Below are 24,848 nucleotides of genomic sequence, written 5' to 3' on the forward strand. Positions count from 1 at the left end.
GGAGCACACAGGCGAGCGTATGGTGGCCAGGCTTTTGTCCATGGGGCCCGGCCAGGCTCAGCCCGAAAAAGCCACATGGATCCGCCGACCTGTGGGCCCACCCCCCGCAGAGTAGCGCATAGGGGTCGGGTGCAGTGTGAGTCGGGCAGCAGGCGAAGGACGATTCCTTTCGGCCAGAAGGGCTACAGCTGCGGCAGTTGCTGAAGCAGAAGCTTGGGTATGGGGGGAATTCGGGGAGGCCATGGAGGAGGACTTTCGGTCGGCCTCAAAGAGGTTCTGGAAAACCGTTGGGCGACTCAGGAAGGGGGCGGAGACCTGCTGACCTGACCTGTGGATGTCGTCAGACGGTGGAAAGAGCACTTTGAGGAACTCCTTAATCCAGCCAAAACATCCTCCACAGAGGAGGCAGAGTCTGAAGACTCAGGGGAAGACTCATCAGTATCCCTGGCAGAAGTCGCCGTGGTAGTCAAAAAGCTGCCCGGTGGCAAGGCCAGGGTTGGATGAGATTCACCCTGAGATGCTGAAGGCTCTGGACACTGTTGGGCTGTCATGGTTGACACGCCTCTTCAGTGTCGCGTGGAAGTCTGGTACTCAGGAGGAACAATGGTGTGTTGTTCCACGGCCATCCTGGCCGTGGAACAACACACCAGCTCTTTACTCTTGCGAGACCTCTGGAGGGGTCATGGGAGTTTGCTCATCCAGTCTACATGTGTTTTGTGGATTTGGAGAAGGCCTACGACCGTGTCCCTCGGGGAGTCCTGTGGAGGGGTACTGTGGGAATATGGGGTACCGGGCTCGTTGCTACGAGCGATCTGGTCCCTATAAAACCAAAGTGAGAGCTGTGTCTACATACTTGGCACAACATCAAACACGTTTCCGGTGGGTGTTGGCCTCCGCCAGGTTTGCCCCTTGTCTCTGATTCTGTTCGTGGTTTTCATGGACAGGATCTCAAGGCGCATTCAGACATTTGTTCGACCCTTCCACCTTCCCTTGCACCTGCCCCAAGTGTGACATCCACCATTTGAAGTCCACATCGCCCTCAATCATTACTACTACGTCAGCAAGATGGCGGAGGCAGATTCGTAAACGCAAATATGAGTCGTATTTTGCTCCCTGTACAAACGTCCTATATTGTAGTTTTAAGGGGAGACCAGTCTCGGGTCAGGCTATACCATCATGCCACAGATCCCCCTTGCACCCAAGTTTTTCTTACAAACTACAAGCCAAAGTGGTAAGAGGCCCTGGGGAAAACCCAGAACAAGCTGCAGGGATTATATATCTCGCCAGGCCTGGAAGGCCTCGGGGTCCCACAACGAGAGCAGGAAAACATTGCTGGGGAGAGCAATATGGAATATTTTGTTTAGTCTGCTGCCCCCGCGAACCAGCCCCCAGAAGAATATTGATGGAGGATGAAAAATATTCCTGTGAAGAGACTTAAACCAGAAATTAATATCTATCTTATGAACACAGTCTGAATTTTTTTCAAAAATGCCAAAAAACACATGGCTACATCCTGTTTGTGATTATCACAACCAGTATAGTTGACTTCTCTCAGTTCATTAATCCAGCAAGGCATTACAGAGCATGCTCAGTACTGGACGTGTTTACACTAAGTGTCTGAAACGACTTGTCAGCATTTTAAGTGTCTCAGTGTCATAAACTGGATTTATACGGCACAGAAGCATCAACTGTCACGATCCATCAGCACACAGGTTTAACTCTTAAGCAAAGATAAATTAATATTTGGTTTTGATCTCTTCTGTTTATCATTCACGTCTCAGGGGTTATTGATGCATATAGCTGCCAACAGACTATCATTACCAGAGACAATGTCCACAATGTAGACCCTGGAAGCTTTAAGCTTACTGACTTTTTAAGCTTTCTAAATTAGAAAACCTAGTAGCATTTGGCTTAGATGGAGTAATGACTAAGAAAGAGAGTAGAAAGAAGTTGTCTTTCTGACTGAACTTTTGATCTTTCTTCACCAGATATAAACTATTTACTTCATGCACAGTTGAGGAATTTCTCCATTAAGCTACTGACAGATTGTAAGGACAAATCACTGTTACAGAAGTCTCACCATACACCAGAACCCTAGAAATGATTAATTATTTACATTAAAGGAGCGAGCAGGACATTTTAATGCATAAAAACTTTTTATTTCCACCAAAACCTATTAATAAAAAAGTATATCTCTTGAAGATAAGTTCTAAAGATCTGGAGAGAGGTCTCTAAATTCTCTATCGGCACCTTCAATTTAAATATATCATGAATCGCAGCCTTTAAGAAGAATCTCTGACAGAGCCCACTGACCAAACTGCTGTGTTGGCATCAAGGTTTATTATCCTTTATAATGTACAATATACAAAAATATAGGGTACCAAAAAATTCACAGTGTCTAAAAGGCAGTGATTACAGTCTACATGACAGGTCTAACAGTACACCTGGTAAGTTGCATAGAAGGGCACAGAGCCTCACATCGCAGGGGACAGAGCTCAGCATGGACCAATCAGATGACTGGCTTTCAGACGGAGCCAATGCAGGCTTAGTTTAGATCAAAACAGCTTCTCCTCAATTCAATTTCTGCAATATATGTGACTACACACGGTCTGTAATATCCGATAGTGTCTCGTTATCAGTGCTGTTACTTTCAGTCTGGATTTTTGATGTTTGAGCAGCTGGGAAAGGTCAGTAGCCACAAGCGGCTGGTCACAGTGTGGAGCTCTGTCCCCAAACAAACCTCATGGTTGGTGTGTACTTAGCTGCTGCACTTTTTTTAAACAACTATAAGGCTTTTTTTTTTTTTAAAACAAACAGTGTTAGCTATACAATATACAGATACATTTACACGATCCTCTGCAGGGTCATCATTAAATGTTGCTGCAGGAGGCTGTCGCTCCTATATACAGATAGAGCTCTCATCTCGTGCATGTACAGTAGCTGAACTGAAAAGCATTGCTGGGTTAGCATTCATCGATCAGGCAATAATAATAATAAAATATAGCTGTGAAAATGCCCTTTATAAACCAAGCTTTGACTATAAATAGTGTCATTTCCACCTCTGCGGGTACCAGAGGCGTGATGCTTTAACTTACGATGATTAACATCTCATATGTGAAGTATAGAAAAAAAACAGTAGACCGCCTGGAGTGTCAGCAACAGAACGTGGAACAAAAAAAAAACATCCTCGTATATAGTCATATGTATGAAAGCATTTACATTGTACAAAATACAACCACTGCCCTTTCCTCATCCAGGCACACGACACACAGAGATACATGTCTTTGCATGTACACACATCCACACACACATGCACTCATTTTGATCTTCACACAGGCAAACTTCTAAGCAAGCATAATTTAGTTTTTTTCTTTTCAAGCCGAGGCCGAATGGATGCTTTTGTTACAGTCATTCTTTGTAAAAACCATACCATTAAGTCTTATTGTTTTATCTTTGTGTTAACATTAGCCTATTGGAGATGCAATGGATACCAAACTCATGAGAAATAAATCAAGAAAACAAAAAGGAATGTGTTCATTCAGGGAAGGGAAATTAGAGAAACAAGAATTAATCAGCTATATCTTATTTAACAAAATATTTCCTCCTATGCTACAGCTCGTTTGAGAATAAAACAAATATCTTAAAAAACAAACATTTAAAAAAAGAAAAAAGAACAAGTGCCAGTCTACTAGCTTATTCTACCATCATAGAAAACCCAATCCAGTTGTTCAGCACACTGGCCATATTTGATATGACCACCGAGCTATTTAGCACTCAGTAGAATCGATGCATCCATTGTAGAATCAATTGGAGAATCAATTAATTCCCTTTCAGAAGTATTTTATTGTTCTTGGAAAAAAATCAAAACAGAAGAAATAGAAAGAAAACAAATCACGCCCCTGCCCTCTATTGCATACAGGCACCCAAGGCATTCCCAAAGCTTTATGTACAGTTCAGACCGCTTCCCACAATCCCCCTCTGCTCTCTTTACGTCCTTGTCCACAAAAAGGCGACTCACAACTCCGACTGTGACTTTTCCACACAGTCATCCGAAAATCGACTTTGAAGTTCTTATCTTTTCCTGTCACGTGAAATGCCAACAATGGAGGGCGTGCATCCGTCCCCGACAAATGGGCTGATATCGATCTCTAATTTATTTCATCATCGACTTCATTGAGTTTTCTCTTTTGTTGTTGTTGTTGTTCTCTTGCTCTGTGCTGTGTGGCAAGGACATAATGATATGCGCCGTTTGTCTCAGTAACTGCTTCTGTTGTCGAGGGACTCATAGTTCATTACAGGCTGAGAATGTAGTTAGTAATGAAGAGCGAAGTGACCCAGATCTGGAGAAATGTAAAGTTATTTAAAATATTTCGTTCTCGTCTCCAGAATTGTGGATTCCAAACTCGCCACCTGTGCCGGGGTGTCCTGGTCATAACAATCTGTCTGAAGCCAGAACTCATCCTGCTAGAATTTTCCACTGGATCCCAGCATGAAGAGTTGACTCTGCTATATTCCTTACAATAACACACCCCAGCTGGTTGCATAAGTCCCTGACTGCACCAGGCCTTGTTGTCCAAACCCTCATCTCCTGTTGGAAAGTTCCAGAAACGCCCTTGAAGACACAAACCCGCCAAGTGGAAGAGCCTACGGGAGCGAGGAGAGGGGGCAATGACCAACAGAAGAACCTGGCCAAGCTCTGAGAAACGTTTCACTTTGTGTCCATTCAGTTATGTCACCGTGGCATCGGGGTGTTGTTCGTTGGCGGGGGGCGACTTGTGGGGCGAGTCTCAGCTGTTGTTGTTTTGGTTGTAGGTCCTGCACGGCGAAGGGGATGAGTTGGGCTGGTAGTCGTATTTTCCGAGCGCTGTGGGATAGTAGGTAGTCGTGTAGACGTTTGTTTGCTGGAGCGGCGTCGGGTAGAAGTTGGATCTTTCATCTGGCAGCAGGTTGTTCTTGTTAAGCGTCTAGACAGCAGAGAAAAAAATAAGCATCAAATATATGGTATTTTATGCCATATTACTAAATACATTTACAATTTTAATTCCAAAATAGTTGGGACATTTTCTAAAATGTAATAAAAAAAACAGAATGTGATAATTTGCTAATCCTTTTTGACATATACTCAATTGAATTTAACAAAAAACAATGTATCTTATGTACAAATCGAAACTCTTGTTTTGTAAATATTGACTCTGAATTCTGAATTTGATGCATTATTTTTTTATCTACGTTTTACAGTGCCCAAACCTTCTTTTTTTTTTTTTGGGGGGATTGCACTGTGTGATGAGGAGCACATAGTTGTACTGTGAAAAAATAACTTTTGCCTCTAATTGAGAAAGTTTTTTATTAAACATATAATTTAAATTATAGCTGATTATATCTGAGCTTTTCTTACCCTCAGGCTTGGACTTCTTAAAAAACATACCGTGCATGCTCTAATGAAGTTTTAATTATAGACAGAATACAGTTGTTAAGATAAATGTTTTCATTGTGGACACGCTTTTCTGTTTTATGTCTAAAGAATTTTTATAATTCCTGCTCGCACGTGAATGAAATACCTCCACCAGCCTGGTGGTTATAGCTTGTACGCTGTAAGTGTATTCATAACCAAAGCAAACCAATTTAACAAATTTAATTTAGTTCATGTCAAGCATACTCAATACACTAATATATGAGATGGCTGGAATTCACTGCAGCTCTCTTAAATAAAAACAAGTCTAAAACCCACATTTTATTCTAATGCAATTGCTGAGTCTCTGGTAAAAGCCGAACATAAGGTGAAACACTTTCCAGGGGAAGCATTAGACTAATGTAATCCATCTGAACAGCTCTGGGGACCGAGGCAGGAAGATAATCAGGTTAGAGTCGGTGAAATACACAACGCTGGGCATCATAAATTGGCCTGGAGGAGAGGGAACCTGCTGGATAAACAGTGCTGCAGTGGTACACGGTGACACCGGCTGCACATCCAGCAGAGTCTGGCAGCCCCCTCTGGTCATTAAAGCTAATGAGTTCGGGCTCTCAGCACCGCGATGGCTGTCAGCGCCGCGTCCACACAGCAACAACAATAACAGCGAGGACAACAAGTGTCAGGAGGCTGACACGATCAAACACAAGGACGCGTGGCTGCGGTTACATGCTCCTGCCATGCTTCGCTAGTATCATGAACACTGTCAGGCTGATGGGAACGGTCAAGATAAATCCCTGCTGGCACACATTAGCCATGTTTAGATTTAAAAATAATGCACAGGGGTATGAAGATGAAATACAGTCGGGGAAAAAAATCCAGTTTCAAAGGTTTATCAGCTGCCAAAACACTGCAAAGTTGTTAATAATACTGTGAGGAGGATTTTAAGAAAAAGTTTATGAGAAAAGTGACACTAAATTGGATGCTCTGTTTGTATTTGATTGGCTCATGCACTGCTGCTGAACACTCATTTGTATGTACACATGAGTGATGAGATTTAATTAATTAGAGCTGTACGCCATTTGCTCAGCAGGAAGCAGAGACAGGACAGAGAGTTGTGAAAGTGAATGTAGACATGAGGTGGAACACAGAAAAAGTGTCAGACTGCAGTGCACCGATTGTGTGATGATTAAATAATGCACTCTTTTTTTTGTTAGTTTTTTGTCCATTTTGCGGCTTTAATTGGCAGTGAGAGATACAGAGTGAAAGGGGAGACATGCAGGAAAGGGCTCTGAGTCGGATTAGAACCCAGACCGCCTCATGTGATATGGGCTCTACCAGTGTTCCACCAGGACGCACCATGTTTTGCACCTTAAATTAAATGAGGGACTTTTTAAAAAAAAAATGAAATGGTCACAAACTAAGCACCAGCTGAACTGCACTACAATCATCTCAGCGTAGGTTTTTAATTTTTGATTAAAAAAAAAAATATATATATATATATTATTTATGTATTTATTTCCTCTATCCTTTTTTTTTATCAGTGTATTTTTATAATTTCTATTATTGATTTATTTATTACTATTGTTTGTTTTATTTTATTTTATTATTTTGTTCTTCAGAGGATTTTGTTTTTCTGGCGCATTCAAGGTAAAGGCTTTTTTTGTATGTAAAGTTTATTTGTCATTTGTCCACGTTTCTTCCGTGTTCAGGTGTCGTTGTTTGTGTTTGTTTACATCTGGGTAGTTGGGTAGTTGGATGGGATGTGTTCTTCTGTAAAAAATAAATTCCCTTTGTCTCTGTACTTTTAACTTTTTTATTCATGATTGACAATAACTAAAAATACATTTGCAAGAAAAAACTAGGCACCACAGTCTTGGACTTATATTCCCTTAGTATGAGTCAATCTTCAGAAATGTCAATAATGCAAGTAGATTACATCTTTCATCCCACCCTTCCTATCTTTTCAGCATCTTCCAAACTCCACAGCTTTTTTTTTTTTAAAACTCCGTCTCAATCTCAACCTGTGATAAAGCTAATAGGTCACTCAAACAGTGCTGTCACTCCCCGAGGCTTTATCTCGGCCCAAAATTCACCACACACACACACACACACGATATGAGTTTAACATAATGTGTAGCCCCACACAGACTGCAAATGTTGCTGTCGACTGTGATGGGACTCCAGATGGAGTTTTTGGGTGCCTGTATCAGTGAGCTACAAAACTACTGGGTGAAAATGTTGTTTTCTGATATATTACAACGTCATGTTTTCTAAGATTAAATTAATACCTCACCCCCAACATGCCTGTTTGTCAATTACTCACCCTGTCTTACCTTGAATTCTTGAATAAAATTGCCTCCATGGTGAATGAAGGCTCCAAAAACTGAGAAAATTCTTGATGAATTGAAGTAAAATAGGGGGCCTGGGGCCGTGTTTAACAACAGCAAAACTATATCAACATACAGCTGGATAAATGAGACTTGCATTATACTGTACATGTTATGTAAGAAGTTGTGAACTGATGTTTTAATTTGGTTTTGCCATTTACTTCACTTCATCAAGAGTTTGCTACAACTTTTTGATTCTTTGCTTACCGTAGAGCCGAGGAGAGAAAACAGTTTTCTTCAAGAATTCAAAGTAACACGTGGTGAGTAACTGACAAACAAATAATTTTGTGGGTGAAGTATTTCTTTAAGTGAATGTGTTGGAATAAGACTAAAAACAACAATTTGTTGCCACATGCTATAGAATGTTGGGATCACATGGAAGCCACAGATGGGATTTTGTTCGTTTGTGCATTTGAACTGGTTAGAATGGATATGACAGCACATCTCCATCTCAGCCTCTCAAAATAGTTTCCTATGTTCTTCAACAAAGGCAAAACTCTGACCCACAACAAGAACATCCAGTTTTAAAACCATATTTATTTATTTTTATTTTAAGGTCACAATTTAAAACAATTTTTGATTTAAACATTTTGATAGACTATAAAGTCTCTATAAGCAAAGATTAACATCATTATTTATTATAATATTATATATATATATATATATATATATATATATATATATATATATATATATTTTCCTGAAATGTACCACTCCAATTTCTTTGTTGTAAAGCACTTTATTTGTAAAGCAACTTTCATACATGAAATGCAGCACAAAGTTTATTATATTTATTATTATTACAGCCATATGGTCAAACTTTTGATTTCCATTATGGAAATTGAAAGCTCATTTTGAATGATTTTCGACTGATGGCTTTGTATTAACAGGAAATGTTTACCATGTATCTTAGAGGGTAGTAAAAATACTGTTATCATTATATATCTGATATCAATAAGTAATCTGAACTGCTCTGTAATCATTCAGAGATGCAGAAAGCTCTGTCCAGAATCTTCAGGGTAAGACACATTAGGTTCTGATTTTGGAGGACGTAACTGAATATAGCAGGTAAAATGAATCACTGTGCTGCTTCTGAGAAGGAGAATATTATATTTTGGCGTAAAAACTTCTACTTTTGGAAAGAACTTGAGCCACAGCCCTAAAACAAAAAGGTGCCTGGTGACGAATCAGCCTTTTCTAACATACTTAAAGCAGTAAATGAAATTTGCTCTAAAAATAATGATAACAGTGGTGGAAACAATAACCAAACTCTTTTAACTTCAGGTCATAAAAAGTTTAAAGTTAATGTATCTACAGCTTATTATTACAAGCATGCTTTAGCACACTTTACAGAGACAGAAAAATCAATAATAATCTCCCTGAGTTTAACTAATCAACAGTTAGAGAGAAAAACAATAGAAGTTGTGGCAAATAGGGCACAGATATGCACTAAAAGTCCATGAACCTTGGGTGAAAACAAGTTTCTTGACTTTCTGTAAATGTGAGTGCACAGTAGAGCGATAGTGGTGGGAGGTTGAGGGCTGACTAATGCGTTAGAAAGCTAATGGGAGCCATTAATAAGGACTTGGTTTGTGGGCAGGTAGGAAGGCTTAAAGCCTATAGGTTCTTTATGAGAGCAAGGAGGAATGAAAATGAACAGTAATTCATCTTCTGTGCTTAGCGCTCTATTGAGATAAATGCATGAATAAGGTCTCTAAATAAAACATGAATCACATTGCCCTTGAATCTTCAGTTTACATTGTGTGTGTGTTTGTGCATGCGAGTACTGCCGAGTAAATAGCGCCTCGATTTCCATTTGTATTACTTTTATCTACATAATATTTTAAAAAGATGCAGCTACAAAACCCCTCAGTGCTCACGTACCTTGAACTCCATGGGTGTGTACTTCTCATTCTTTGGCGTGGTGTTGCCCTTGTAGTTGAGGTGGTTGGGGGTGGTGGGGTGGATGACGGCCGACTCTTGTGAAGGCTTGTGGAAACGCTGACAGTAGACGTAGATCAGGAACGACAGCAGCCCCGCCCCGAGGAAACAGGAAACACCCGTAGCGATGAGGTGGATGGAGGTAAATGCTGGGAAATTAAGAAGATGCATGGAGGGTAAGCATTATTATCACATCCTTTTTTACTTTCCCACATCTCTGGCTTGATGTACTTCCCAAATTTAGCACAATTATCATTTTGAATACCGGTTAAAAGTGGTTTCCAGATTTGCAGCCAAGCTTCAGCTTCATTCCAAACTAAAAATATGATTGTTTGTATTTTGAGTATTTAAGACAATGTAGTTTTATATCAGCTTGTTCATGAAAATATAACATAAAAAAAAAGAAAAGCTTTATTTTAGTAGTCAACATAAATTCTTTGTAGTTTGTGTTTTATCTGATACTTTACAGAATTTGAATCTTCAGCTTTATCAGTTCATGTGTTAATACCCAATTCATAATATTTGTGGTTTATTTATTTACTGGCACCATTTAGTGCAGCTGTTCTTAAAAATCAATAATTAAAAGCCACTAATGCAAAAATTATTTAAAATGTTTAATTTCATTTGGGGGTGCATGTTTTGCCTTAAATTTTCCAACCAGGGAACATTGTGAAACATCTGCCTTTGCAGAAATATTCATACAGGTGCACAGCGCGGCCAACATTACCTGGCACTCATCAATATTTCTCTGCAGCTATGCCCATGACAACGCTGTTTGCTGCCTCAGCTCCCTCAATTACCAAAACCTCGTCCTCAGCGAAGCTTTCAATTTAGTTGACTTAGCTAAAATGTAACGTTCATGTGTGTGTTAAAGGGGGATTAGTTCTCCCAGCAGGATCCTTCTCCGATTCTTTTAGAGCTCCTTCGAAGAGTCTTTAAAGCTAAATCTACAACCTATTTTCAAAGAAGCGGGGATTCTGTGTGATTCAGAATTCAGAGTTTGTATTTACAAATTTTGAACATTATCCTCTTAAAAACCCACCTGCCTGGGTAAGTTTAGTGGTAGGGGAAGGGTGAGAATAAGACCAAAGAAGAAACTTGAGCCTTAAAATGGAAGACCTATAAGGTAAATCATTTGAACGATAACATCTTCAAGTTTCTGCAGTTTTACTTGTTTAGGAAGCTAAAGCACAACAGCACTACACCAGTTCACACAAAACAGGCCAGGGTTAAATATAATGTCTTTGGACAGTTTTCAATTGAAGATACGCAACAAATGCTGTTTTATTTATGTTTTAGACTATGTGCCAATTTTTTGGAATCTGGGTTCTAACGCTTTGCACTAAATGGTCAATTTGAATGAGATGTTAAAACTATGATAGAAAGAGAAGACTTTCTGCATGATTTAAGTCTTGTGTAACATTGTGTCCCTGATTTAAGCAATTTTGGACTTTTGTGTTGATCTCTAACTTTTCAAATACAGAAATATATATATTTTTTAATTTGTACTTCCTGTTAGTATTCATGGGTCTTTAGTTTTGATCTAAGTCTGCAATTTCTCGACACATGAAGCAGAACTGCTGTCTTGAATGTGTCTCATTTTGCAATCATCTACAAGCTGTGTCCTGTTCCAGATAAATCAAAGAGCACATGTTTCTTCCTCTTCTGACTGACTGAAAGAGGTCTCACACACACACATGAAAATGCACATATAATGTATGAACACACACCACAGAACTCTTGGAAACATAAAAGGGGCAAACCTTAACATGCACACAGGAACCAAGTGAAGGCAGCTGTTAATCCACTTACCTCCACAGTGTTGGTCCTTATCAAAACCAGATGCAGGGAGAATGACTGCAGAGAGGAAAGGAACACAGGGTCAGACACAAACACGCATGCAAACACACATGCACACGCACACACACTCTCCCTGGAGGAGCAGCCTTCTGAACACAACAACCACCGACTGTAACATCAGGGGAGTTGACACATGCAGAACAAAAACAGTGAATGAGAAATTGAAATGTCATTTAAAATGTTGCGCAAATGGTTCGTGGAGAGTTTTGCATCAGTGGATTCCAAAACTTTCGAGAGGAAAAATGGACTTGAGTGAAAAAACAGCATTGATCATTCAAATTAAACCTCTCTAGCTGCTGTTAGAGACACGACAGGACAATAATTTACAGCTACAACGCGTCCTGTCCCCCACAAATCCTGGAAGGAAAGCAGGGAGCACGGAGGGTTGATATGTGTGTGAGCAGTTTTAATTGCGGCAACACATCTCCTGATTAATTTTTTGCCCTAATTTTTCAGCTTCCTCACAGCCGCCTCCCCTCTGTGAGTGACCTTAACAAATCCATCCATCGCCCCATTGAAATTTGCAATAAAATTGGATGTGATTTGGTGTTGTGACAACCCATTAATATTAATCGCCTTCGTCTGAACTCATTAGGGATGCAGAGCATGCAGAGGCCTCTGCCGGCAGGCCATGAAAGATCATTTCAGGAGAAACTTTCTGAGATCGTCATCAGCATAACAAGGTGCGTCGGGGCCAACAGGGTCATCCGTTCACTTGTTGGATTCACATGGATTGAATTATGGTTAATTAACAGAAGCAGATGACTTAAGTGCATGGAGAGGACACCAGCTACACACACATGTAGTCTGCACATGTCGATGGATGAATGAATATGACACTGTGTACATATCTGACAAAGACAGACAAACAATGTCCTGAAATCACAAGCTGCTGTTTTTGAACGATGCTACCAGTGAAGATTTGGCCCAAAGGAGAACAAAAGGATTGTGGGATAAACCTGAAGCTCCCCCAATAATGAGATTGTCTGAGCTCAAAGAGGCAACAGCTGACAGTGTGTTTGGGTAAACCTTGTCACCCCTGAAATGGATGATAATGCAGCGAAAAGTTTTCATGGCAATTGGAAGTAGTTTACATGTTTATTTCTAGTTTGAATTGATTTGCATAATTCAAACATCATAGTTAAAACTAGAGCTAAAATCTTTAGTTACATTTTTGAATGAAGATGAATGAAGGGCTGGATAATAAATCAATATTTTTCACATTTCTGTTGAGAACAAAGCCTCAATGAAAAACTAACCAAAGTTGGAAGACAGGGGGGAGAATATGGTGATAATTATTATTATATATTTTTTTATTTGTATATTATTATGTAATTATTATTGCATTGTTTTTATTGTATTCCTTTTTTATTGTTATTTAATTACTTTTTTTTATTTCTCAGACACATTGTTGTTAAATGTTCTTTTTAATGGTAAAAAAAAAAAAAAAAAATCAATAAAAATCTGTATAATAATGTATTTAAAAAACAACCCCAAAATAAGAGCCTTAAGATTTTGTTTGACTAAAGGGTTTGGTGACATGTGAATACATTTGGCATATAACTTTTTTGGTCTTTGAAGTTGGAACTTTAACTTGAAAATAACAGGTATGTTAATGCAATAATCTTGAGGTTAACAACATTTATGAGCTGGTGGAAGATTTTATCTTTTTTTAACTTTTTTTTTTACTTTCGTTGTCAACCCTTGACTTGTCCTTCATATGACACATAGAAAACACAAAATCTGCAGCCATTTTTTAAAAAGGCGAACAAGGCTTAAACACTAGAACAACAAGACCACGTCAAAAATTACAAACTTAAATGTTTTTGATTGCATCTCTCAATTTTTCCTGACCCAAAGGTATTCCGCGTTTTTTGGGATATTCCTGACTGCAAAGGAAATACGTTGTCTCCTCAAAGTTCTGGCAAAGGGGTGCTGCACTCGAAGAACTTCAGAACAGCCAACCTCAAACGGTCATGGCGCCACAGGTACATCTAAGAGCTGACTGACTCACCAGGTATTTCATTGCAGTCTCTGCGCTGAGTACTGTTTCCCACACAGGGGGTGCTTCCCTGAGCACCACACACCCGACTCCTCATCTGCAAGCCTGAATCATCACAGGCTGACCACAGCGACCAGGCCATCCAGCCACCTAAACACAGAAAGAAGAACAATCAATACAAGCCCAGACCAACACAAAGCCACATCAAACCCAGACGTCCTGGAAACCAACGCGCCCACCCAAGCTGCCGCCACCACCCGCGGCCACTAACCTCCTCCGGCCGGCCAAACAGCCCAAACACACCAAAAAGTGTTTGTGATGTAAACAGGATTGAAAGAGTAAACCCGTGGAGAGTTTGTTTAGTGCATAGCGGAGATGTTTGTCTCCAGAGCCAAGCTTTAGTGCCGTTTCCCCGCAGCAGCCGACTGAGCAGTAAACAAAGGCTCCGAACGAAGAGGAAAGAGAAAATTCCAACTCTCAGCTTCTCCCTTTGAACCATGCACTTGCTGCACTCTTTCACCCTGTATTCAGAGCACCCGAGTAAAGGGAGCACAGGCTACCGCAATGAAAGGCTGGTGAAAAAGCTGGTTTGTTATTCAGGGTGCTCTCGAGTGTGCAGTTTTGGCAGAGAGTGGCCGAGCAGAGGCAGAGGACAGGCCTCTTTTACCTTTCCTATCAGCACGGTGCTCTCCGGCAGGCTGCACCATCTGCTCCCTTCTTGCCGCACAACCATCTAGACACACAAAACATACCAGCCACCTCAAACGTGTTTAATAACCGTGCACCACTACAGCCCACTTTAATTGCTTCATTTATTCCCATTTATTTTTGTCACCCGGACGACCTGCGTGATCGTACTGTTGAGTCAGGAGGAACGTCATCAGGCCTGAGGCTGCTCGTTAGCATTCTGTCCCCACGGCCCTTCCTGCTGTCCTCCATTACTGCTGGAAACTTTAATCAAATGACCTGCGACAGGAGCATCAAATATCCCTGTGACTGACAGCCAGCTTGCTTCTAATTATGTATGCAGAGAGTACGGCCGCACCAGGAGGACCCTGATAGATGACTGATGTTGTGCCTGTCAATAAATGAATGGACGAGGAGACGAATCAGGGCTGGAGAGGTTGTTAGCAGACAGTCGATTGGCAACGTCCTAACGGGACGTGTTGGTCCACGTCAAGCAGGAAAACATTAACCTGATAAAGGAGGCTGATTAGCATCTCGGCTAAGGGAGGGAAAAAAGACAAAAAGCCATTCTCCTTTCTTTGTAATTACCAGGGAGGCTGACTGTACACGTTAGTCTCCATGTGAATGACAGTTTGACTGATTCAAAATGAAAAGCAACTGAGGAAAACGACAGTTAAAGAGGAAACAGCTTTTAATTCAGGCAGAAATCATCTGCACTACAGGACACTGCTGAAAAACATTAACCCACCCCCCACACAAACATTATTTGTCCGGGCCAGTTATTTTTCTCCAGTTTTCCAGCAAAATTAATTAAGCAAAGATTAAATAAAAAAATGTTGAAGGCTTTTTGATATTAAACTAACTATAATCTGAGGCTGAGGCTGAATCCTTAGTATTAGTATGATGCTGGACTCTTCTTTTTTCTCCTTGTGGATTAGCAGGCAGATCTCATGAATATTTCAGTGTCCTTGTGGGAGCAGAATGGGAAAAGAGGAGGGGAACACAGAGGGCGTTGATATACATCTCACATCCCATCATCATATGGTGTGAGACTTTGGGCGATGTGAGGCTAACCTCCAAATCAAGGGAAAGAATTTGATGCCTTTAAAAAATATAAAACTTAAGAAAACTAATTTTATTTCAACTCAACTTTGGCGTAAGCTACTTGTGCTTCTTGTTGCTGTTATTCTCGACATCTTTTTAAAAAAAAATCTTATGTTATTGTTTATTTTGTGGTTGTTATGATCCGTTTGTGCAAATGACTAAAACAGATGTTCTCACTTACCTCGAGTGGTACCTTGGTAGTTTCATTTTTATTGATGCAGGTTTTAAGACCTTTTTAGGTGCTTATGTGCATCTTAAAAAACTGGACTACTTTCTAGAAAACATGTCGCTCTTCCACAGAGCATTAAGCCGTTAACAGTTTCAGATGAAATATGTTAACAGGCCTCTTTAGTTTGTCCACTTTTAACAGCTGTTGAAAGGTTCCTATGTGAATTTAGGACAATGCTATCATAAAACACCAACAAGTGAAAGTTAAAACAAACTGATCACTCTTCTTTGCAAACTATAAGAATGACATTTTGTTTCTTTAGCAATTAGAAGGCCAAAGCCAATTATGCATATGCATTCTCCTTGGATGGTCCCCGAGTTGGGTAGTTGGAAACAATTGCTTCTAATTTCTGTGTATTCATGAGCTTAAAGCCATGGATGCTAAAAAGAATTGTAATAATTGCTCAAAGAATTCAGCGACTATTTAATAGCTGTTTCCATGATTTGTGTGTCAACAAAAAGCAAAAAGAAATCAGATCAGGAACTAGTTTTCCAGATTATATCGACACTGCATGAATGCATCACAAATGCCTTATCTTGCAATGTTAATGAAAGTGAAAAATAATTCCTGTATTCACCCCAAGAATTTGTTCCACTCTAAAAGTTTAATCTCAGGCTACACTCTTCCACCAAGTTTCATAAAAATTGGGGAACTTTTTTCTGTGCTTCTGCTGACAGACAAACACACAAACTCAACTGCAAACATAACTTCCTTGGTGTAGATAATAACGTTTGCATATCACTAACTGAACAGCTTGTCGGGGCTATGACATTACGATTGTTGTGATTGGACCAGAATCAACGCTCACAAAAAAACGATGATGGATTTTGTAGTTTGATAATTGATTTGCAGGTTGGTCTGGAGGAGAAACAACCTGAAGTAATTGGAACATTAATTTTGGAAGGATATGTTGATTTTTAATAGAGCTTGGGGCAGCATGAAAAAAATTCTATTCACCTCCTATTGAGCGGAAATTGTTATCCAAAGCACACAAACTTTAACAATGTGAAAGAAAAAACAGTGGAGGAGGCTGAACAGATTTCATCAGGCATTTTTGACAGATGTCCATGACTCACACAATATTGGTGAAAGCAGAAATATCAGAAATTAATATCCTGAATACTAGGCAAAAGAAACAGCATGCACTGATTCTGAAACTTTCTTTAAATTGTTCTGGTTATAGATCTGTGAATTTTTTTCTCAAAGAACTTGGCAGGCACCAGAAAGTTAGACATAAACCTAATATTGTGTTATTTGCTTGCTTTTTAGTATCAAACATGCACCCTGCTAAGACAAATATTTCAAACAAAAAACATTTCTATACATTTAGCCGTACACCAACAGAAGTAGAAATCTTTCCAGAGAGGTTGCCATGGTGCTCGGAGCTCCAGCGGCGCAGCAGGAAGCGACACGGTGGGAGGACGGGTTGTTTTCTCAGCATGACTCTGTTTATCTTTTCATATATCTAAGACCTGGTTTATTCATTAGGAAAAGATGAAAGAAGCAATTTAGCAAATGGGACGACACAGAAATGACACGGTGTGGAAGATGATTGCCTGCCTGGAGGCGTGATGAAAGGACTGCAAGCGGCGGCGGCATGACGGAGTTAGACTTTGAATTTATGTGTGACCTTACCGTCGCAGGTGTGTGTGTTGCACAGGGCCTCTTCAGTGTGCAGTCCTATGCAGATGTCCCCTCCATTAGTGGGCTCGGGGCTGTTGCAGGAGCGTGTGCGCTGGTAGTGACCCCCGCCACAACCCACTGAGCACACAGACCAGGACGACCAGCAGGACCATGCACCTTTTACTGTAACACACACACACACACACACACACACACGCTTGCATCACAAATTGCAATTTGCTTATGAGGATTTGTGACATGACTCTGAAGAAGCCCCCCAGTCCTGCTTGTTTGTTGTTGTTATTTGTTGCGCCAGATGGATGAACCTCAAGGCTGCATGCAAAATGTTTTAAGTCCAACACAGAATTGATACCTATTGCACCACCTGGGCACCTTTGATGTATTTGTTTTTAATATTTAGTACTTGTGCAAACCTTTATCACAATGCTTTCTGTAGCTAATCCTAATAGGCTATAACCAACCTGTTGGAGCCCAGCTGGTGACGCTAGCTTCAGGGAGACTAGCAGCCGCATTAGTGAAAAAATATGGATGTCCCACAAACAATGAACACATTTTGTCCGTTCATTCATTTTCTTGTCTTCCTGTTTGTCTTCATACATATTTTCCAGTCGTTTTTCTTACACTGAGTCCTATAGGGTGCCACAGGAAGTATGTTAGCATTTTAGCACCTGGGCCCTTCCTCTCAAACTCAATGAGGATTTTGAATGTGTTTTCGTTAGATGCCTGAAATAAAGTCTGTGGTTAACACAAACGAGTTAACACCCCAACCTGTGAATTTTTAAGTTTTTACGTGTCCTCAAAAAGGAGGGAACCCCTTCACACATCACACTATTGAGAATTCGCCCACATACTGCAGGCAAATTCTCAATAGACTCCATGAAGATGCTACTTCCAGGTTAACCGTCAAAAATACATAACATTGTTTACTCTCTAATTGCTGCACATACGCTATATTTCATATATTTTCCCACAATCTGTGTCTATATTGGGGGTTGTCTTGCTGATCATATCTGATTTTGCTTTGTTCTATCTTGTTTTGCATCAGTTGCATTGATTCAGTCCACCCATGGGAGCCGTCTGATCGAATCAGAAGAGCGTGACTGACTAATTGACTGGCTGGTTGACTGGCTGGTGTCTGTCTAACTGACGTCACTGTGCTGCAGAATTCTCTATTAGCTGAGTGGATTAGTGTGACACAGAGTGAGGCAGGCTGTGACCACTTCACTCTTACTGGCTCCTCACAGCCGGCCACCGCTCTGCCTCACTGTGTTTTTGACTAACTGGCTGTTTATGTGGTTCACTTGCTGAGTGTCTGACTCACTGAATTACTGAAGGACCCACTGACTGACTATCTGACTGACATACTATGACTCGCACTGTCTGCATATCTTCCTGTATAGCAGATGAATGTTCAGAAATGTGAATTTGAGAGGGAAAACGGGCCATTCCTGACACTCACGTCACTTTCATTTAAATTGGATGAGCCAAATTCATAGGGAGAGCTGTAGACTTGAGTCACAAGAATTTTGACCTGGTAAAGTTCGTGCATAACCACTTATTCGAGACTTGGGTTTCATTTGTTTTGAATGTCTTTAGCCCTATTAACTTTGATCTGGGGACCTCTAGTCATTTGTAATAAGTGCAGAGGTCCCATAATCCCAAATCTGCGATGTCTCCAACCACAAATAACCTACCATATTCAGCCAAACACACAGATTATATGAAAATATCAGTCCCATGTGAATCAGCTATTAATTGGCTATGAGGTTATTAAGATGGCGGCGTTAACAGAATTTTGGCCGGGTTTGTCTAAGATTTTTTCTTTTTTTTCAATATACATATACCATTTGCTAGATAAATTCTGTTTGACCAAAAACAGTGGAAAACTTCAAACGCTAGTACTTATATTGCGACTTTAAAAGGCTGGTTAACCACCATGCAGTCTGCTGGCTTGTAGCTGGTCTCTGGAATTATTTATATGGCTTAACACAACACAAATTTCCATACCACGTGGTAAGAATAAATATCAATATACTTTCAGTCTTGAGTGTTTGAGAGGTTTTTGCATTTCTGGTGTTACAAGTCATCTGGTTGTCCTGTTAGGTAGTGACAGGAAACGCTGCGACGCAAGATTACAGGAATGTTGGAAGTAATATCTTGCATATTTGGAAATTCTGGTGCATATTATGAACCTAAAATATAAGGTGCATGCAGACAGGTGTCAGAACTGTGCTGAGCACCAGAAATAAAACACCAAGACAGGCCTACTGTCAATATATTTAAGTAAAATAAAGACATGCTGGGCTTATTTCTAAATCACATGAGGTCTTCTGGTAATACAAGTCTTAGCGAAAAGGGCTTTAGACTTTTACTTGACTAAGATGGAATCCTATACTAATTTGACTAATCTTAAATGTCTTCAGAATTGTTTTTGTTCAGAAATGTATGAGACTTAACTTTCTCAACTGATCAGAGACTTGGAGTTGTATTAAATGACCAAAGAAACTTCTTAAACTTGTCCTGACTGATTTGAGGCTTAAGCTGAACTGTCCTGACAGGGCTGAGACTCGACTCAGACTTGTACTGACTGATGTTTAAATGCTTTTTAATTGTCACAATTGATGACTTTCAGTTGTCTAATGGACTTGTCAGTTGACTTTGATAAAACTTTTTTTTTTATCTTCTCTTGATAAAAGGGGTGAAATTAACTTTTTTTCTGCAGGGACAGAAAGGTTCACTTGACATTGTGCCATAAACTGGAGTTTCAGAATGCAAACTTTACTTAAAGGACTGTTTTTTAGGTCAGAAGTTCCTCTAATGAAACTCATAATTGAACTCAGGCTTGCTGTGACTTACCAAATGACTCAATGTCTGCCTGCCTCCTTCACATACTCACACTCTCACACTCACACTCACACACACACACACACACACACACACACACACACACACACACACACACACTATTCATTTCAATCTCCAAAGCAATCTATATTACCTCCGTCCTTCTCTCTAATCTCATCATCAATTACTATTTTGCACTCATTCTCTCTTTTGTCACTGGCCTTGTCCTTCTCACCTGCGTTTCTTCCCAGGGAGACCGGCTGTACACGTGACACTCATGGCGAAAGGCTTTTCTGATTGGCCACCTCCCAGCGGGACCTAACCAAGGCTGCTGAGCCCCTTTAGTTTGCATTTGTGTTACATGTGTCAGTTGCTAAGATAACCACTATGATTTTAAACGGACATTTAAATACACTAAAGGACTATAAATACAGTTGTGTATTTAGGGGAGCTTTTATGAGGAGCTAATGCCAGCCATTGTGTGTGTGTGTGTGTGTGTGTCCTCAGTCTGGTTTAATAAGTGCAGTCTGTCAGTGCAGCAGTCTGTGGTCTGAGTTCGAGGTCAGCTGATTATGGTTTGATGAGGAGTTTGAAATAGATAACTTCATTTGTCCAAGAACTCTCGCTGCACTGCAGCAGCTGCTGGTAACCATTAGCTAATGAAGCTAATGATCCACTCAGCAGCATTTCACTACCAGCATTGACCTTCCTCTCTGTCTCTATCTCAGTGTGCATGTATCTTCTTCATGAACCCATAATGTACAGAAGAGACAAAAAGGCTGCTAACTGACCTTACCTGCACTCCTGAAAGCTGTATTACAGATACTTTTAGAACAACATGATGATAAAAAAACACCATGTGTAGTTTTCAGATCTTTAGACTCATTTAAGGCTGTTAATTGTCGTGATTGAAGTTCTTTGATTGATCAGATTTTTCTCTTTCAAACCTCCTCTGTATCTCATGATGGGAAGCCCCTCTGGCAAGGAGGGAGACAAGGACTACCAGGAGAGCCAGGTTAACCTGATCTGTTCAGCAACGACACTGAGGAGCATGAAGATGCCATTCTTTTCCTCTGCTCTGTTAATACTCCAGTAAACTAGTCAATACCAGTTTGAACTTGTTCTGGAGGGAATATTAGGGAAAGCATACCAAATGAATAAATTATATGACAACTTTGTAACTGATTTGAATTGATTGAGATTCACCACAGAGTAGGGTAGATTTGGGTTGTATAAAGTGGTGCAGCATGTTACATTTTTAGTTGATATTCTGGAGATCAACTCGGGTGAATTCTTGTTTGAGAATAAACTCTATTGCCTCTGACTGTCTCCAGTAAAATTTTGGAGTGTTTTCAGACATTAGTAGTAAAGCATTGTTGAAGGTCGCTGAATGTTGGAGAAGTCCAGACGCCTACGCAGGCTGTTACCTCTGGGGAACCTCTGTCAGAAACTACAATGCAAAGGGTGTTTTTCATCGAAGAATCTGAATAAAACCAATACATTTCTGAGGTTTTGTGTGTGTGCAGGAATGCAATCAGTCATGTAGACATGGTTTCGGTGTGTTTTACTCACCAGGACACGCCTGGACGTTACAGTCCTGGTACTCCACAGGTGACCCACGGCATGCAACAGGGGCGCTCTTCCCTTCCGGTCCAGAACAGGTTCGCCGTCTGGTGCGGTACCCTTTGGCACAACTCTGTGAGCAGCTCGACCAGGTCTCCCACGATGACCAGCCGGCACCGGCCACTCTCACCACCGGCGTCTTCAGCAGCTCCTCGACAAGGGCTGCAGAGAGAGGAAAAAGTGGTTAAAAATGAATAAAATAACAGTTTCAGGTTAGATTAAAGTCACAGAAAGAAATATATGCAGTGCTGTCAGATTGAAAGTATATAGAAGGTAAAGAGAGACGTGAAGCATGCAGATTCTGTGAGAGTTAGTCATACAGTGTATACGACTTTGCCAGCAGGCATATTTCTCTGTCTGTCCTTCTCTCAAACTCTATCTGTGTCTCTCATGCAGCCTGCCGTTACCCGCTGTCAGCGTTTCATCAGTTTGTCAGAGTCAATGCAGCCCCCCAGGAGGCTGACAGGGGGAGACAGGTAATCGATTCAGGAGAGGGGGCATGAAAAAGCCACCAGTGGAAAGCAGCGGACTGTGACCCTGTGCAGCGCTCTCTCTCTCTCTCTCTCTCTCTCTCTGTATGTGGAAGTGCTGGACTGTGACCCCGTCACTAACCGCATGTAGGGGGAGCTAACAGGTCTAACGGGAGGGCCCTTCCAACATGTCAAGCTCTTAATGGAAGAAATCTTTACATGCTGCTGCCTTCTCACCGTGCTTGTATAGGAGTGACAGGTGACTATGTGGTACTGTCTCCATTTCTAAATGCAAAAACTGTAGTTCTGTGGTGGAATGTCAAGAAGTACATTTACTCAAGTACTGTACTTATGAACAATTTGTAACTTTATACTTCTACTTCACCACATTTTGAGGCAAATATTTTACTTTTTCCTCCACTACATTAAGCTGACAACTTTGACAGGCAACTTTTCAGGTCAAGATTTAACCCAAAAACATGATAAATTTAAAGTGATAAGACATTTTTTAATTAAACCTCATAACAGCATATAAAGTAATTAAAATGAACCCTATCTTGAGAAATTAAAACACTGCTTACATTAATGCATCAATGATAATAATCTAATAATATGTTTAGAATATATAAAACAATCTGTGTGGGTCAATTCTGCATAACGAGTACTTTTGATACTTAAAGTACATTTTGATGCTGATACTATTGTACTTTTACTGAACCATGTATAGTGGAGTAATTTCAAAATGTGGTATTAGGATCTGAATGCTCCTTCCACCACTGCTGCAGATACAGATTATTATCTTATTGACATTTCCCCACATGATACAACTTTGCCTCTCAATTCTTTCATCATTTTCTTTTTATCAGTTCCCATTTCAAAGACACATTGTCCAAAAGGGTCAAAGCCTCTGTGTGAATTAACCGTTGTTCAGATTTCCCATTGCAACATGAAAGGAGAAAAACTTCTATTGCTGAAAAACCATTTAGTTGATTGTTGTACAAGAAAAAAGCCATCATGGGACTTTCAGAGGAACTGCTATTCCCCTCAGGTTCAGTTCATATTGGGTTCAGTATAGACACAATGCAATATGGGCTTTTAAACCTGCTGAGAGAAATCTTGTGACCATGTGAGTCACTTGACCACAGAAGAATGTGTACTCAAGGCCCTTCAAGGTTTCTTTGAAGTGGGGTCCGTCATCTGGTTGAAGTTTATAAACTGATGTTGTATTTTCTGAAAATGTGAGTGAGGGACAGCAGGCATACTTAATCTTTTGCTGTTACTGAATAAAAAGAGGCTGCTTTGGATTAAAACTAAATGTTAATCCATTTTAAAATATTTTTTTCCTTAAATATAGAACTCAACCACATACATAGACCTCACCAGCTGGTTAACTTACTATCCGTTTCGCAGACTGCTGTTCCATCATTGGGACAGAAGCGCGTCTCCACCTTCCGGCGTCCAATCTGCAGCTCGTGGGGATCGGACAGGTGGGCCCGGCACATGTAGCGCATCCTCTGCTCCTGGCGAGCTCCGCCCTGAGTCACGTTGACGGGCATCCAGGGAGTCCAAGGTGTGTTCCTCTTTACCTCTGGACACGCCTCCAGGTTACAGGCCTTGTACTCCTGGATGAGAAGGTGGAAGAAGTCAGGTGTGCAGCAAACTTTTTATTCATAGTTTGTGTCAGACACAAGCAGCAACCTCTGTGGCTGATAAATTAAACCAACGCAGAAGTGCCAAAAGCTGCATTCCCTCCACTCAATCATAAACTCCCCATGTTAAAACAGCTACATTTACAGCAGAAATATGTTTGAAGCCTGGTACAAACAACCGCTTTGGGTCTCCATAGCTAATTTCCTCTTCCTGGCAACTGTACATGGGAAACATTTTTATATAACTTTCCCATTTAAAATATATTAAGGCTTCAGGTTATACATGGTGCTGTCAAAGATGATGTATTTCAGCAAACGTTTTCATTTTGAGACTATGTCCACATTTTATACAGTCTATGGTCACATCCAACTAGAAGATTCTGGACACCTATTTTTGAATGAGCTGATTCATTTGTGAACCAGCAATTCTTTTAATTTGGGGTGGTGACGGTTCATACTCTGATGGTGGTGGTAGAGTGAAAGTGTGAGGGTCACCATCCACAGAATTCATCCTTCAGTAAACATGATTTTTTTCAGAAATTTGTCCCATTATTGTATAAGATAGATTTCTGTTTCCAGGTGGTAAGTAGAGGGGAATTTTTTCAATCATCAAAATTAGATATTTTCTTTCCCCCAATCTCTGACTTTAGTTGGTAAAGATTGGTGCCTCCTGTACTGAACTATGTGTACTTTGTGCATGGATATTCTGCAATATTATTTTTGAATTCATTATTTTCATTTTGAAACTGAACTCTCTGGTCCCCAGAGACTGTCAGTCATCACATAACATTCACATTTTTCACTTAAAAGAAAAAAAAGAAATGTGACATTTTGTTTCGGACGTCGAGAATTTCATTGACATTTAAAAGTATATTTTGTAAACAAGAAGCTAAATGGGAACATGCTGTCACTGTGCTGAGCCGTTCTCGTATAAATGAAGAGTTTCTTCAACAGCATGCCTCATATTGTCCATAAACTACTAAATGTGGCCTTACATG

General features: G+C 40.4%; 1 protein-coding gene across 1 annotated transcript in view; it reads right to left on the bottom strand.

Annotated features, from left to right (window-relative positions):
- Window positions 1-2,318: 2,318 nt before the first annotated feature.
- sema5ba (sema domain, seven thrombospondin repeats (type 1 and type 1-like), transmembrane domain (TM) and short cytoplasmic domain, (semaphorin) 5Ba) overlaps window positions 2,319-24,848 on the bottom strand; it is a 198,262-nt gene continuing 175,732 nt past the window's right edge. Inside the window, exons 17-23 of the mRNA XM_059342617.1 lie at window positions 23,598-23,823; window positions 21,681-21,893; window positions 17,256-17,426; window positions 13,613-13,750; window positions 11,551-11,595; window positions 9,682-9,887; window positions 2,319-4,964 (exon numbers count right to left, since the gene is read on the bottom strand). Coding sequence (XP_059198600.1) covers window positions 4,788-4,964; window positions 9,682-9,887; window positions 11,551-11,595; window positions 13,613-13,750; window positions 17,256-17,426; window positions 21,681-21,893; window positions 23,598-23,823 — 1,176 coding nt within the window. The 3' untranslated portion in view covers window positions 2,319-4,787. The remainder of the gene's footprint in view (window positions 4,965-9,681; window positions 9,888-11,550; window positions 11,596-13,612; window positions 13,751-17,255; window positions 17,427-21,680; window positions 21,894-23,597; window positions 23,824-24,848) is intronic.

The sequence above is a fragment of the Centropristis striata genome, chromosome 10, assembly GCF_030273125.1.
Source record: "Centropristis striata isolate RG_2023a ecotype Rhode Island chromosome 10, C.striata_1.0, whole genome shotgun sequence".
Taxonomy (NCBI): Eukaryota; Metazoa; Chordata; class Actinopteri; order Perciformes; family Serranidae; genus Centropristis; species Centropristis striata.